At 37.9% G+C, this 15,453-nt stretch overlaps 1 protein-coding gene across 1 annotated transcript in view; it reads right to left on the bottom strand.

Annotated features, from left to right (window-relative positions):
* Nucleotides 1–8,971, bottom strand: part of NMNAT2 (nicotinamide nucleotide adenylyltransferase 2) — a 192,854-nt gene extending 183,883 nt beyond the window's left edge. The window contains exon 1 of the mRNA XM_072648432.1: nucleotides 8,803–8,971. Coding sequence (XP_072504533.1) covers nucleotides 8,803–8,887 — 85 coding nt within the window. The 5' untranslated portion in view covers nucleotides 8,888–8,971. The remainder of the gene's footprint in view (nucleotides 1–8,802) is intronic.
* Nucleotides 8,972–15,453: the final 6,482 nt, after the last annotated feature.

Here is a 15,453-nt window from a genome sequence, read left to right as displayed (position 1 = left end):
AAAGTTACAGCTAAATTGGAGGATGGCTCACAGATTCTCCAAAGAAAGGCAAGTAAACAATATAGCAGAATCTATTTTAGTATGTATCCAAAGGCAACAAGAAATAGAATCTTATAAGATATTTGGTTATCTCACCTTGCAATGCTTTTGATGAGCATAAGCAAAAGAATGATTATGAAGATAATGGAAACTTACACACCAAAATCTGTTTCAGAGGAAGAGGAGGTAGAACGATTCTGTATAAGACTTGGTAAAAAGTAAAGTAAATTCCCTTCCAGCTCTTAATCTATGAACCTATCATCATATGAAGACCTTTTAGTTAAATCAATGTAAACTTTAACACACACCATATGAAACAGCTTCACTCAGTGACTTTAATGAAAAATTGGGTGTAGGTGAAGATTGCAGGAACTACGTTAGAAAATATAATTCAGGATCAAGAAACAAAAGAGACTAAAAGCTTATGACTACACCATAACCTCATACTTCCTCAAGAAGAGAGTCAGGAAGCATAGAACATAACTTCCTAATATCACACATTAAAAAAGAAATTGACACACAGAAAATTACTGGGCATAGAAATGAGTTATTTCCAGATCTGCTAATCTACACTAGGTTTTTAAGATAAAGATTAAAAAGAGGTAAATATGATAAGAATATATGATTTATGATAAAAACAACTCTAACCTGACCTATTCTTAAAAGTTAATGGTGCCCCCCCAAAAAATAAGAAATGGATAAATGAACAAATATTGACACATGCAGTTACCATTTCCTTTTATAAATCATCAAAATGAAGACGACAAAAGAGCCTAGAAATCACTTCAGGCAGGCAAGCATTAAAGGAAAGAGCATTGAATTTTGAATCAGAGGACCTAAATTTGACACATCTTGGCTTTGACATATCAGTGAGACCTTAGGCAAGTCATTCAACTTCTCTTCATTTCATATCAGCTGCACTCCTTGGATTTCACTCCATCATGATCATACTCTGCATGCCTTACTTCAGGAAAAGTTCATCACCAGGAAACTAATCATCACAGAGATTGCATCAGTTTTATTACTTACAAGTCATCAGCACCTTCAATTGCCTTTGCCCCTCCGACTGGTGGCCTAGAGAATGAAGGCAAAATCTTCTCCCAAAGTAACCATTTAGAGTGTTAAGAAATCCAGTTAACTTTTCATTTTCCACAAGCTATACTCCTTCATTTTGATTCCATCATCATTATTCCCAATACTTCCCCCCCACACCCCTTTTCAGTTTCTTGTTATGTCTTGTCTTCCTCTGTTAAATTTTAAGCTCCTTGAGGGCTCAAAGATCCCCCATTAAGTTTTAAGTTAATTTTTCTTATTTCTATCCTCAGCACTTAACACAGTGCCTGGAACATAATAGCCATTTAAAAAATGTTTACTGTATTGTATCATATTGCATTGTATTGGTCTCTCAGTACCCTCATTTATAAAATGAAAGGGGTCAAACTAGATGTTCCCTAAGACCCTTTTCAGTTCTAATTCTATGACCACATGATCTTTGACAAGGAAAGAACTATATTAGCCAAAGGCAATATTAGTTTCAAATATAAATTCATCTTTGAAATTTTAAAGAGGAGATTGATGGAAATTATGAGTAAGATCACCAAATGTGAGAGTAAAAAGCAGTGGAAGGGAAAAATGAATTTGCATAAAGCTTGTCATGAGACTCAAATAAACCAGTTCATTCCAAGAACATTTAAGAAGGATGGCAAGATATAATGAAAAAGAGGACCTGGGTTCAAATCCTGACTCTCTTTCTTACTTGACCAAGCAAACTTGTACAAGTCACTTAAATTCTCTGGGCCTAATTTTCATCATCTACAAAGTAAGGTAATTGAACAAGATCTCTAATGTCCCTTCCAGAGATACTAGATATGTGGTCCTGGATCAACAGATGAAGAGTTTTGTCAATGTTTCTCTAACATTCTCAATTTTTCCCCCATCAGTGAGAGTAGAGATACTACATTTAAAATTGATCCCAGATGTGCTGAATGAGGAAGTAGAAGTGGCATTAAAGAAAACAAAGAACTAGGTCAGAACAAAGAAACACACAAGAGGTCCATAAGGAATTGGCCCTTGTTCTCAAGAAGGGTCATACCAGGTGTTTGGAAGAAGTCATTGATTAAATTATACCCCCCCCCAAAAGACATCCAAAAGACAGCAGTAATTAATCACTGACCCATTTTCTCATCTCTACAAAATCTTTAAAATGATCTACACCAGTGGTATCAAACTCAAATAGAAATGACAGCCACTAAAGCTGACATAAGGATCTCTCTAATCCATATATAGACTTTAAAAACAACATATTAACATTATCTATGTTCCATTGTATTTTAATTTATTTTGTTAAATAATCCCCCAAATAATTTTACCTATGTATTTGACACCTCTGATCTACACACGTATCAAGGACACCTTTGATGAAGAAAGGTATTAGAAGGCATCAAGCAAGCTCTTGCAAATTACATTTCTACATTATGCAAAATCTGTCTATCTACCTATATACAGAACTGACTGTACATAGAAAATACAATAGACAGAAAATACAGGATTCCATTGTGCTTATTTTTTATTCACTCTAAAAAACAGTATTTTGTTTGATAGAATAAAATATAGCCTTCAAGGTGTTTCTTGTGCCTCATACAAGAGGCACATAGAGCATTCATGATAGACATAACAGAAACTGCTTTTTTAATAAACCTCTGGTTATTAATATCAAGTGAGGCATAAAATAGAGTCATATGCTTTATAAAAATGGTGAAAAATGCTGTCATGGAAGATGTGCAACACAGAATCCAAATGGAAGAGGTTTTACCTATAGACAATGAGGTTCTCCAAATGTGGTTATTTAAAGATCATATTATACTGATGGCATCTAGCTCAGATACATGGCAAAGCTCATTCAGTGAGGCTTACAACTACTCAAGAGTCAGGTATAACAATACAAACAAGAAAAATGTCTAGTGTTCAGATTATGATATGCAGTAGGATAGACAGTCCATGAAGCTGATCCATTAGTACTTATATCTCAAGCAGACACTGAAAATGAATAATGTATTAGGCTCAAGATTGAATAAAAGGGAGAGAGAAAGCTGGATAGCATTTAGTTGTCAAAGATTTTCCCTAAAACAAAAATCTGTCTTTTTTGTAGCAATATTTTTCTGGTATACTGGTACTCACATAATATTAAGACTCAGCTGGGTGCAGAAGATGTATGGGAATACATAGACAAAAGACATATGGGATAAAAAGAAATGAATAGATTGTGACCTATGTTCAGGGAGAGAATACCCACATTGATGAATTTCTAAATTCTTTAAAGAAGGGATGTCAAACTCAAATAGAAATGGATCTTGCAGACTGCCTATTGACTTAGAAAACAAAAAATTAACAGTATATTGTGTTGTATTTTTATTTATTGTGTTACATATTTTCCAATTACATTTTAACATGATTCAGGCTGTTAATGCCAGTTTGATACCTCTGGTTTAAAGTATTGCTTTTGTTCATTGAATAATAAACACATCCCAAGTAAAGTGTCTTCCCTCCTCATGTTATTCAATATTCAGAGGTAGAGGAGATGTGAAAAGAGATTTCTTGGGTGAGATTACTGACTCAGGAACCTTGGTTTCTAAGCCTGCCTGCTACTTCCTTATGAGTTTAAATAAATGACATCACTTAACATGTCTCATCTCAAAGGGCTGCTATGATAAGTATCAAATAATAATAATAAATCAAATCATAAGTATCAAATGAATGCAAGAGAATGTAAGAAGTTATTATTATACTCTGGAATTTCTTTTTCTCCTTAGAATCTGGCATATTATAAAAAACACACAAAACAGATGAGGAAGAGGTTTTCCTCCTCCTGGGATTTATATACATACACAAATATGTAGATATAGAGAGCTATTCAAGCTTCCTTAATCGTAAATTTTATTACTGCATGTGTGACTTAAGCAACTGGGACTGATTTTTTCTAATCTGCCAAACTGTGTCTAGTTCCATTCATTGTTTTCCATGAGAAATAGTATATATTTTTGTCTATTCAAAATAACTAATTCAACTTTTTCCCCACAAAATTAAAAATGTTTTGAAATTGTGGGGGTGGAGGAGGAGAGGGAATGTGAAGCTGATATTTTAGTCATCACAAAAGCATCCAAAATGTTTTAGCCTTGACCAAATCCTCTACCTCCACCATTTTCCCCCACAGTCAAACCCAATTGACCATTCCTTCTCTTTGTTTTCCCCAACTTCTATTTTCCCTACCCATCCCATCCCAAAAGGCTCTGCTAGGCTTGTAACTTCATTCAGTGTCTTGAACTGGTTACCAGGTACAGCAGTCCAAATACAAAAAGAATGTTGGCTCATATCAATGTAGTACTTTTACTAAGAATGTTGATTATACCAATGTAATACTTTTACTAACTGCTAAAGTATTTCAATTTAAGTGCCTAAGTTTTAGAGTTGATTTGAGTCTGAGCTAATATAGGAAAGGTTGTCAACATTCTCAGTGTATTGAAGGTTCCTTCCATAAACACATACAGTTGTGATTGAAATATTCTCTGTTGCTATTATGTGTATATGGATATCAAAAATGTTAGTCTTTTTCCCCACTTTTTGAACAAGTAGCTCCATATAGCTAAAGTTCCCATGACACTAATTCCTAGCTCTGCTCCTTTGTCAAAACAAACAACCCAATAAACCTAAACCCAAACACACAGATACAACAATACCAATATTTTTTTCTTAACATTGAAGGAAAAATCTATAAAGATCATTCTAAACCCATTGAAAAGCATAAAGAATGATTTAAGTTCAGAACTTAGCAGAAACAGAAAGTAACATAACCTTAGATAGTCTCTATTTCTGAATGCCACTCCACCCCACCATGGCCTACAAGAAGAATAGTTGGACATAAAAACAAGAGGAATATAATGAAAACCATTTCATTTCAAAGTCATTAATTCATTCAAGAAATATTTATTAAGTTCCTACTATATGTTAAGTGCTAAATCCTTGGGGGGGCATCGCTTTGTTTTGTTTAGTTATAAACTTTGTGCAACTTTGTTGGAGGAATATCTTACTACATTTATTGTTTTTGTGATTTTGTAGAACAAAATTTTAAATGAACTTTAAGTGACAAAACAGAACATAAGGAGCTTCGTAAAGTAAACACAAGTTTCACTAGGAGTGGGAAATTCTCTTAAAGAAATTCATATTTAAGAATCTTATTTAATTGATATGCAGCACCATTCTATTCTGTTAAGAGTAAACCCAAATGAAGCAGAGAAGAAGCAGAGTGACTGTAGAATCATGTGTTCTCAAGGTCAGTCAATAATTTCACTGCCATTGGGTTTTGCAAAATAGATCTCTTTCCTATTCTTAAATGCCTCTTCAGGTCCCAGAACCTTCTTTATATTTACTTAAAATACATAGTATTTTCTTTGCCTTTATATATTTGTCCTGTTTCCTTTGCCATACAGCACATGCCGTAATATCACTGTAGTTATTGTCTTATCTTTTTCATGTATCTCTTCATAGCACCTAAAAGAGTGACCTAAAGTGCACAAATATTACTGGCATCTTCCATTAACAAACTGGTCCAATACTGTGCATTCAAATTTCCCTTCACAAGTTCTTCTTCGTACCTAACTAGTTCTACCTACATTACAAGTCCAATTTATTATTGTCCTCTCTGGAGGTGAACAGCTGCTCAGCATCCCCTATGAAAAGTCCTTTATCTCCGCAACCTGATCTTCTGGCCAGTGTGCTGCAGCCCCATGACAGACTCCTTGGTTCTTTACCTTGTATTTGGTGTGTAGTCATTTAGGGAAAGAGTCAGAGAAAGCCATCCAGGGTGCTCTCTGTCCCTGAAAGGAGAAATCTTCTGTCTTACAAAGGATAAATTCTAAAAGGAATCACATCCTACTTGGCCAATAGAGTAGAATGAAGTTCAGCAATATAGAATGGTTGAAGGAGATGAGCAAAGTCAGGGAAGAGAGATAAGGAATGGACCAGGGGAAAAAAATGAAAGAAGAAAAATTCACTAAAATCTACCTGGAAGACCTGATATACGCATATTTATGAACATATACTATAAATTCATATACATATATGTATGTGTACATATATTTATTCTTTACTTTAATAAATATACAATCTCATCAATGTGGGTATTCTCTTCATCAGTATATCCTTTGTGTTTCATATCTATATTCTCTCCCAGTGTGCTCTCTCTCTCTCTCTCTCTCTCTCTCTCTCTCTCTCCACACACACACACACACACACACACACACACACACACACACAGATAGATAATTTAGTATAAGAACTCTAAGGACTCATAAAATGGCCATCTATAAATGGATCTCACAGCAATTCTGTAATCTAAGTATAGTACCATTTTTAAGATATTATAATCCATATTTATAGACTAATACTAGGACATTGTCCAGGACCAGATCAACCTACAGGACTGAGGAACCTGGTCCATCTCAAAGGCAGCTTTAGTATGTCTTTTTTGTTTTTTGGTCATGGGTGTCCTTATACCCCTTAATCAACTTTTGCTGGAGTAGTTGAGGTCAAAGGTAATAGTAAAGGTACATAGTCATTGTAAAGTGTGGTCCCTACAAAATATGTTCTGGGTTTATATTGTAAACTCATAGAATTTACACTATAATAATTCTTCCCTTGGCAGCTTATAAATAGTTCTTCCCTTCCTAGTTACAGTGTCAGCACAGATGTTTTGACCCTACCTAATACTTAAATGAGGCAAAAATCACCTTTCTGTAAATGTACTTTATTTAATCCATTCATCTATTTGTCACATTCCCTGAACAAAAAAAACAAAACAAAAAATCATAAGCTTCTTAAATGCAACTGTTGAATAATAGCATAAATAGTATCTACAGTTTGGACTTAAAGAAAGGCCTTTTCTTGACAGGAAGTGGCAGGACACAAGGAATTAAGGATAAATAATTCTCTTGTACTCCCCTCCCTTTTACCTCTTGGCTTACACTGTTTCCTAATACATAACTCCTCACACTGGCACCAAAGCCTGTTGCTGAAGTTTTGCTTCTCAGGTGTTTTTTTGTTTTGTTTTGTTTTGTTTTTTTACAATAGATTGCTAATAAAGCACTTAAAATTAGAGAATCTATAAGGAACTCAAGTTAGTATAGTGTACCCAGAAATGAGTGTCTTTTCCTGATCTCTGTGCCGCTGAAACTGGGCTTTGAATATTTTTTATTTTTTCCTAATCCATTCTATCCTGCTCCTTTCTGTTTTAAATGAATACTGTTGGTCTAAATCAGTCCGCATTTTCCACAAAGCACATTTTCATATTTCAGTTCTTTGCTGATGTCATATAGATCTTTGAAAAAGATTCTTAAAGACGCACACGTACTCACTCCACCGTGTTCTAACATCAAACTGCTCCCCACCCGATCTCTGTGGTGAACACGTGTGTATGAACCCGGACTAGATATTGCGTCTCTCCCAGCGTTTCAGCACCCAAGACTCTGGATAGCGACTATCCTCCAACCAGCCCAGGTCAGCGGCCTCAAACCCTCACCTCTCATGGTTCTGCCCTTTTTAAATCCGTTCCCTAAGTCTCTACATTCCTGAGAGAACAGTGTTCACTCACTACTCCTGTTCCTGACTTTTTCACAGTGCTGGATCACTAAGACACCCCCTCAGGGCCTAACAACACATATATTTCTGTGGTCCGCGCAGGTCCTATAAGGAGTCCAGAGAAATCGCCTTCTGTCTACTGATGGTGAATCGAAAGCCCCTGCCGACACAGATCTTCCCACTAACCTCAGACCCCAAACAAACAGCCATGGACCCCGTCCCTCCCATCCACACCCCCAACCTTTTAAGTAAAAATAAATAACATTTAAAAAAACCCTTCAAACTATCTCTTAGATCTCCATTCACTGACGCAATCATTGCCACGGATCCCACTAACAACGGCTCCTGAGGAGCTGTCCACTACTGATAATTCCTACCCCTCCCCTTCCAATGCAGCTGGTACCAGAATCCAAACCGGATCAGTGAAGGACTCATCATCTCTCACCTCCCGCCTCCAATAATCCCAAGCAAATCAGCTGTTATGTAGACATCCCAGTCTCCCTCTTTCCATCAATTTGATTCCCACCTTTTTCCGACCCCTACCTCAATTAATGTCCCTGTCTCGATAACCTGAGCAGCTATGATGTGTGTGCGTGTGTGTGTATGTGTGTGCGCGTGTGTGTGCGTGTGTCCGTTCGTCTCTGGTGCAAATACATTATTTAACTCCTTCACTTTCTCTGTACATCCTAAACAAACATCCTCCTCATCCCACCACCCCCCACACATCCTTTCCTTTCCTTCGTCCTACGCCTACGCCATCCTGGGCCCCCGGAACCAAGTAGCCAAACCAACTTGCGATGGATCTATTGCTCCTGAATTTGCGAGTCCACAACTAACCATCTTTTCCCCAACCTCACTACTCCCATCCCCCGCCACCCACTCGTTTACACTGGGCTCAGACCAAGCAGATGCTGCTATTCAAGCCTGTGAAAGGCGTCCTTCGTATCCATTCATGTGGCCTACAATAAATAAATGAAGCTTTCTCCCGAGAAGCAGGGCAGCCAGTGGTGCCCACCCCAATGGAATACACGCCAGCAAATTCGATCGCACTGGAAAACACAGGTGTGGGGAGGAAAGGAAACGGTTCGGGGCGGGGGGAGGGTTGGGGTGGAGGGAGTGGGCAGGAAGACTTACCGAACATCTGAATGTGTCCCTTGGTGATGGGATTGAAGCTGCCACAAGCCAAAAGGATAACGTGAGTCTTGGTGGTTTCGGTCATGATGCTATTGGGTCTCTCTCACTGGCTTTTGTGTCTCGGTGTGTCTGCAGAGGGAGAAAGGAAGGCGAGGCTCAGGCTGTGGATGCTGTGGACTCCAAGGAGCTGCTCCAGACGCAAACCGCGTCATCCTCCTCCTCCCCTTAACGCTTACTGCGCCGGGAAGATCAGAGGTTGAATTGATATCCTCTCTCCTCTACTTTCCCTCTTCCTGCCCCTTTTCTCTCTCTTGTTTTTTCTTTAATGAGTCTTCTACTAGACACGAAGTAGGGCAAGAATCCTGTGAACACCAGTGTTACGATATGGACTTTATTTCCTGCCTGCATCCATTTGATTTTACTCCCAATCCCCAAATTATTCTTCATGTCCCTGCTTTCTCTGCTAAATCATAATACAAAAAATATTTTGATTCAATAATCTTTCTTCTTTATCTATTACATTTCAAATATTATTGTATTATTGTTCATCTTACGGATAACTCGTTCTTGGTTCCTCTCTTTTCCTTCTCACTGATGATTCTAAACTATTGTACAGCACCTGTATCTGTTTCTTGCCTCTTATCCTGTCAACCATGGCGAGTTCCTCTTTAAGACTCTGCCGCTTAAACCTCTGAAGCTGTACCAATGACCTAGTGGTTGCTAGGGGATTGGAGGGTTGGGGAAAGGTGGGGATGGGACAAGATTCCTTCCCCAACAATATACTGTTTCTTGTTATGGCTTGAAGCTATGCGATCAGCTTGGAGCAATGTTGCCAAGACTGAATTAATAGTAACCCACATTTCGATAGCACTTTAGAATTTTGTTTTTAATAAAAGCCTTTCCTCAAAACAACTCTGTGATGTGGTGATGTGTTATTATCAGGTCCCTTTTACAGGTAAGATAAGTCTAAATAACTTGTTGATGGTAATTAAAAAGTGCTTGAGTGAGGGGGGGGGGAGAGAGAGAGAGAGAGAGAGAGAGAGAGAGAGAGAGAGAGAGAGAGAGAGAGAGAGAGAGAGAGAGAGAGACTTTTTCACAATGAAAACTAAAATGAAAACACTTTCATTTCCTGAGCTACAAAATTCCTTAGACAAAAAGTCTATTAGTGACACAATAGCACCTATCTTGCAGAGCTGTAGTGAGGATCAAATGATATAATATTTGTAAAGCAATTAACACAGTGCCTGGTACATAGTAGGTACATAGTAGGAGCTATGTAAATGTTTTTTCCATTTCTTTCCATTGAACCCAGTTCAAAGGTCAAACCAACAATAGTAGGGATAACTGTCTGAGGCATCTAGGTGGTGCAATGGATAGAGCATTTAAATCCATCCTTAGACAATTACTTGTTATATAATCCTGGGCCACAACCTCTGTCTCAGTTTCTCCAACTGCAAAATAGAAATAAAAATAGCACCTGCCTACCAGGATTGCTGTGAGGATATGAGACAGTATCTATAAAGTGCTTAGCACAGTGCTTGACACATAGATTCTTAACGAGTGCTAACTTCCTTCTGTCCTTGAGCAAACTGATCGAGTAAATATATGCAATTATACAACATTAAGAAGTTGAGTAGGTGATAAAAAGGTTTTGGGTCCTACCTTGAGTTTACACAAGGAGAGCCTCTGTTGGTAGATTTCTTTAGGGGCAGATTACTGGAGTGGTTTTGCCTTGTCTAATTGTTCCATTAAAAAAAAAACCCCATGATATAAAGCAGGTAAGATATAATATTTAAAGCAATTAGACAGTGTGACTTTGCACACTGTCTTAATTTTTGAAAAAATAGTACCTTTCACTTAGCAAGTGCTAAACAAGTAATTGATTGAAAATGTCTGTCTATACAGCTTTTCATGGGACCCTAGGCAAATCTATGCAATGGCTATGAGTATTAGCAGTTAGGTGGTTCAATTAATAGAGTGCCAGTGCTGTGCTGGGCTTGGAGTCAGGAAGACTCACATTCATGAGTTCAAATCTGGCCTGTGACCCTGGATAAGTTACTTAACCCTGTTTGCCTCAGTTTCCTCATCTGTCAAATGAGTTGGAGAAGGAAATGGCAAACCACTCCAATATCTTTGCCAAGAAAACTCCAAATGGGGTCACAAAGAGTCAGAGTCACAGAGTCATAACTGAACACCAACAAAATGCAGTTTTTTGTGGGTCCTTAGCCAGTGTCAGAAGAAAAAATACATCCAATGGCAATGAGCATTAGCAAACTAGTGTAGGACTTCCTCTTCTTGGTGATGACTCCCTTTTTATCTTCCAAAGTCACAATATTTTCAGCCCAGTAGGTCCTCCATTTAAATTGTCAATTTAATAAATGTTTGTTGAATTGAAAGGGAAATTAATTGAATGAATTTAAAATTTTATTAGAATTTTGATGTGCCTGCCATCTTCTGTCATCTTGTGGAAGACCTGTTTGAGGAGCTAGCAAAGTTGGCAAAAAAAAAAAAGCAGTCTCTCTGAGGAGGAACACCAGGAGACAGTAGGACCACAAAACATTCAGTGATGAGGACACATCCAGGAGGAGAGAGATTGACCACTGCTAACTCTGGAGAAAGTCAGATGAAGAAGACAGAAACAAGATTGCAGAGAAAAACAGTGCATTCATTAAATGCAAAACTAGGTATGGTGATGGGAGGAGGGAGGAGGCAAGAGGAAGATAAAAATTATGAATAAAGTCCCTCATTATCAACTGTCACGGAGTTAGAGTTCAAGGTTTATACTTTGATATTTATCTTGAAGAAAAGGTTATTTGGGGAGTCCGCGATAATCTTCCAGAGGTTTTTAGAAAGCTGTTATGTCCCAGAAGAGCTAGAACCATATTATTTGACCCCAGGGAAAAAGAAATTATAGGGGAAATGAGATGGTGAGGAGCAGTTAGGAAGAGGCTGATTTAAGTTTTATATAAGGGAAAAATTCCTAATAATTTTTCTTCGGTCATGTCCTGCTCTTTGTGACCCTGTGGACTCTAGCACACCAAAACTGTCCATGGGGTTTTCTGGGCAAAGAAACTGGAGTGTTTTGCTATTTCTTTCTCCAATGTATTAAGGCAAACAGAACTTAAGTTCCTCCCTCCCTCCCTCCCTTCTTCCCTTCCTCCCTTCCTCCCTTCCTCCCTTCCTCCCTTCCTCCCTTCCTTCCTTCCTTCCTTCCTTTCCCCAAAGAAATGTAAATTTTGATCTCTGAAGCCTAGCAAGATATCTGAGGATTTACAGGTACATGTCTTTTTTAAGGACCATGCCTTAAACCCAAATCACTCTTACTCTCATTGATTGGTCAACAATAGGTCCCAGGTCAAGATCCATTTGGTCATTATTTGGGCCCTGATTGACTCACAGTGAATGTAAATAGCAATTGTTTCTGTTTTGTCCTGAAATCCTGAAGATCTTCCCCTCCCAGACTGATTTTTTTTTTTTTTACTAAGTAGAAGAGGCCATCCTTTGACTCCTTTCTCACCTACCTTTAATCACTGAATGGGCATTGCCTTAGTCAAACTGAGACCTGTTAAAGCTTCACTTAAAAAGGTCGAGGTCTCTCACTGTACCCAGGGTTATCTCCAATCATTCTGATCTATATCTGGTTACTGGACCCAGATGAATCTGGAGGACAGAGTGAGGCTGGTGACTTTGCTCAGCCCTCCCTCACTTCAATCCAGTTCACGTGCATCTCCTGGCCTCACTTTCTTGATGTCATGGTCCTCTGCAAGAATGAAAGACAAATGACAGTAGCAATACCCTATTGAGCCCACACCAACAGCTTCAGGCTGGCTTCCATGTTCTTGTTTATTATGACCCTTTCAGGTGTTCGTTTATTTCTATTGACCAGTTTATTCAGGATGTTTCCAGTCACCTACTGCCCAGACACTCTGCAAAATGGATGCCACACACCAATTGCCCATTTGGGCTCAGTAGAGGCAAGGCCATACAAACCTGGCCCAGACTGCAGTGTGCTGAAGCAGTGTTTTGTGGGGATAAAGTTAATAGTTTGCCCCCAAATCTAAGTACTGTGGGCAGCACTCTCCAGAAAGAGGAACCACTGCCCAGCATGGCATCCAGACAACCTCCAATGGGAGGGAGAGGAAGATATACAGAGTGCTCTTGCACTCAGAAGTGTGATTCCAAAAGATGCAAATGGAAATGAGAGGCAGTTTTGTGTAGTTCTGGATGCCACAATAGTTTAGACTATTGTGACAAATGAGAAACAAGCTTTTCTGTGGGGTTGGATCCTAATTAAATATTCACTTAAAAAACAAAATGGATATCACAGGTTGATAACTTTGGATAATGAATGAATGATTTCCATGTATTCAAGAGTGAAGAAGTAGTAAGAGTTTTACATAAAGCTATAGGTTTGCAAACAAGAGCATAGCTTCGACCTTGTGTTAAGATTAATTCATTAGCTACAGAAATGTAAATTACCTACCTCTGTATAATCTCTCTCTTTATATATATATATATGTATACATATATATATATGTAACATATAAATATACATATATATACACACACATTTGTTGTTATTACTGAGTTGTGTCTGACTCTTCATGACCTCATTTGGAGTTTTCTTGGAAAAGATATTGGGATAATTTGCCATTTGCTTCTCCACCTCATTTTACAGATGAGGAAACTGAGGCAAACAGGGTAAAATGATTTGTCCAGCATCACATAGCTGTAGCTAAGACCTGATTTAAACTCAGGTCTTCCTGATTTCAAGCCTAGGGCTCTATCTACTACACCACCTAACTGTATATATATATATATATATATATATATATATATGTATGTATGTATGTATATATATATGTATACATATATATATATACATATACACACACAGAGTTATATATATATATATAATACATATGAACGACAAAATATACACATATATAATATATTCTAATTAGATGCCTATTTTAACCCAAGTAATCTAATTTAGTTTAAGACTCAAAAGTCCAGATTGCTTGATGATTGCTCTTTGTTGAGAAGAAACTATGGAGAAAAAAAAAGTATTCAGTTGGGAATCAAAGGACTTGAGTTCAAATTCCAGCTCTGCTACTTACCGTTTATATGCCCTTGGATAAATCTCTTAATCTCTCTGGACATCAAGATTCCTCATCTGTAAATGGGGAAACTGTATCAGATGATCTCTGAGATCTCTTCCTATTTTCTAAAAATTCATTCCCACCACAAAGTAAAGGTTGCAATCTCCATCAACCCTGGTTTCCTTTTCCTGATGCATTTCAAATATGTGCCTTGCCCACCCTTTCCCATCATGGGAAGAGCACTGAATCTGACATCCAGAGGCTCCAGTGTCAATGTTGGCCCTCTCCCTTGTTTAGTGATGTGATCAAGCAAGTAACAGTTTCCTTAGCTCTAAAACAGTTCTCTGATGATACTTGCATTACTTACTTCACAAGGTTGCTATATGGACATTTGCAACATTTAAAGAAAGAAAGAAATGTCAGGTATTATAAATGGAGCTCAGAGCATCAGGAAATTCATCTATACTGAGTCTGATTTAAAGGGACAGCATTTATAAGGCACAGGGTTCATTGGAGAGAAGGTTGGGCTTGAAATCCAAAGTCTCATATCTCCCCTCTCCAACCTGAGTGACCTTGGGAAAGCCACTTCATCTCTTGGATCTCAATGTTCTTATCTATAAAGTGAGGGAGCTGAATATCTGAGGCAGGAGTGCTTAGCTTTGTTGTGTATCATGGATCCCTCTGTTAGTCTTGGGAAATCCATAGATAGATACCTTCCCCAAACAATATTTTTGAATACTTAAAATAAAATGCATAGGATTACAAAAAAAACCGATTAATATGAAACACAGTTATCAAAACAAGTTCATGGACCCTGGATTATGAACTCCTCCTCTAAGGTCTCTTCCAAGTTTAAATCTATAACCATATGATCTTCACAAGCATCTAAGCAGCTAGGTAGCACAGAGGGAAGAGCAGTGGCCTGGAGTCAGGAAAATCTGAATTCAAATCTTGCCATAGACACTAGCTGTGTGATATTGGATGAGTCACTCAGCCTCAGTTTCCTTATCTGTAAAAAGGGGATAATAATAGCATTCACCTCACAAGGCTGTTGTAAGAAACAAATGAGAACATGAAAAGTACTTTGCAACCCTTAGATTGTCACATAAATGCTAGCTATTGCTATTACTCATGTCTATACATGTTTACTTTGGCCTCATTTTTCTGTTTAAGATCAATTATCCATTTCATCACAGATGGGCAATCAAGATGGGCAATACTTTCTGATGAAATTAGAATACAAGGTGATGCCAGGACCCTCCCATGAGAAACTCAAAAGGCCCATGTGTGATCCCCTGGCTTCATCAGATGTTGAAAATTTATTTTATTTTATGTTGATATTAACAGCATTCTGTGAAAACAGATGTTGCTTTGCAAAGAAATCCTTGAGATTTTCTGGAGTTCTCTGTAGATGTACAATCATTTCTTCTTTGCTTTCTCCACATCTCTTCATGCCTTCAAGGGTAAATCTAAAACGACTGGCAACCCACCTCTATCTATCCCCTTTGGAATAAATAATATCTTGAGAAAAAATCCAGATCTCTCAAGT

This window comes from Notamacropus eugenii, chromosome 2 (genome assembly GCF_028372415.1).
Source record: "Notamacropus eugenii isolate mMacEug1 chromosome 2, mMacEug1.pri_v2, whole genome shotgun sequence".
NCBI lineage: Eukaryota > Metazoa > Chordata > Mammalia > Diprotodontia > Macropodidae > Notamacropus > Notamacropus eugenii.
Note: the sequence above shows the minus strand (reverse complement) of the source record. Positions and strands in the feature narration are given on the sequence as shown.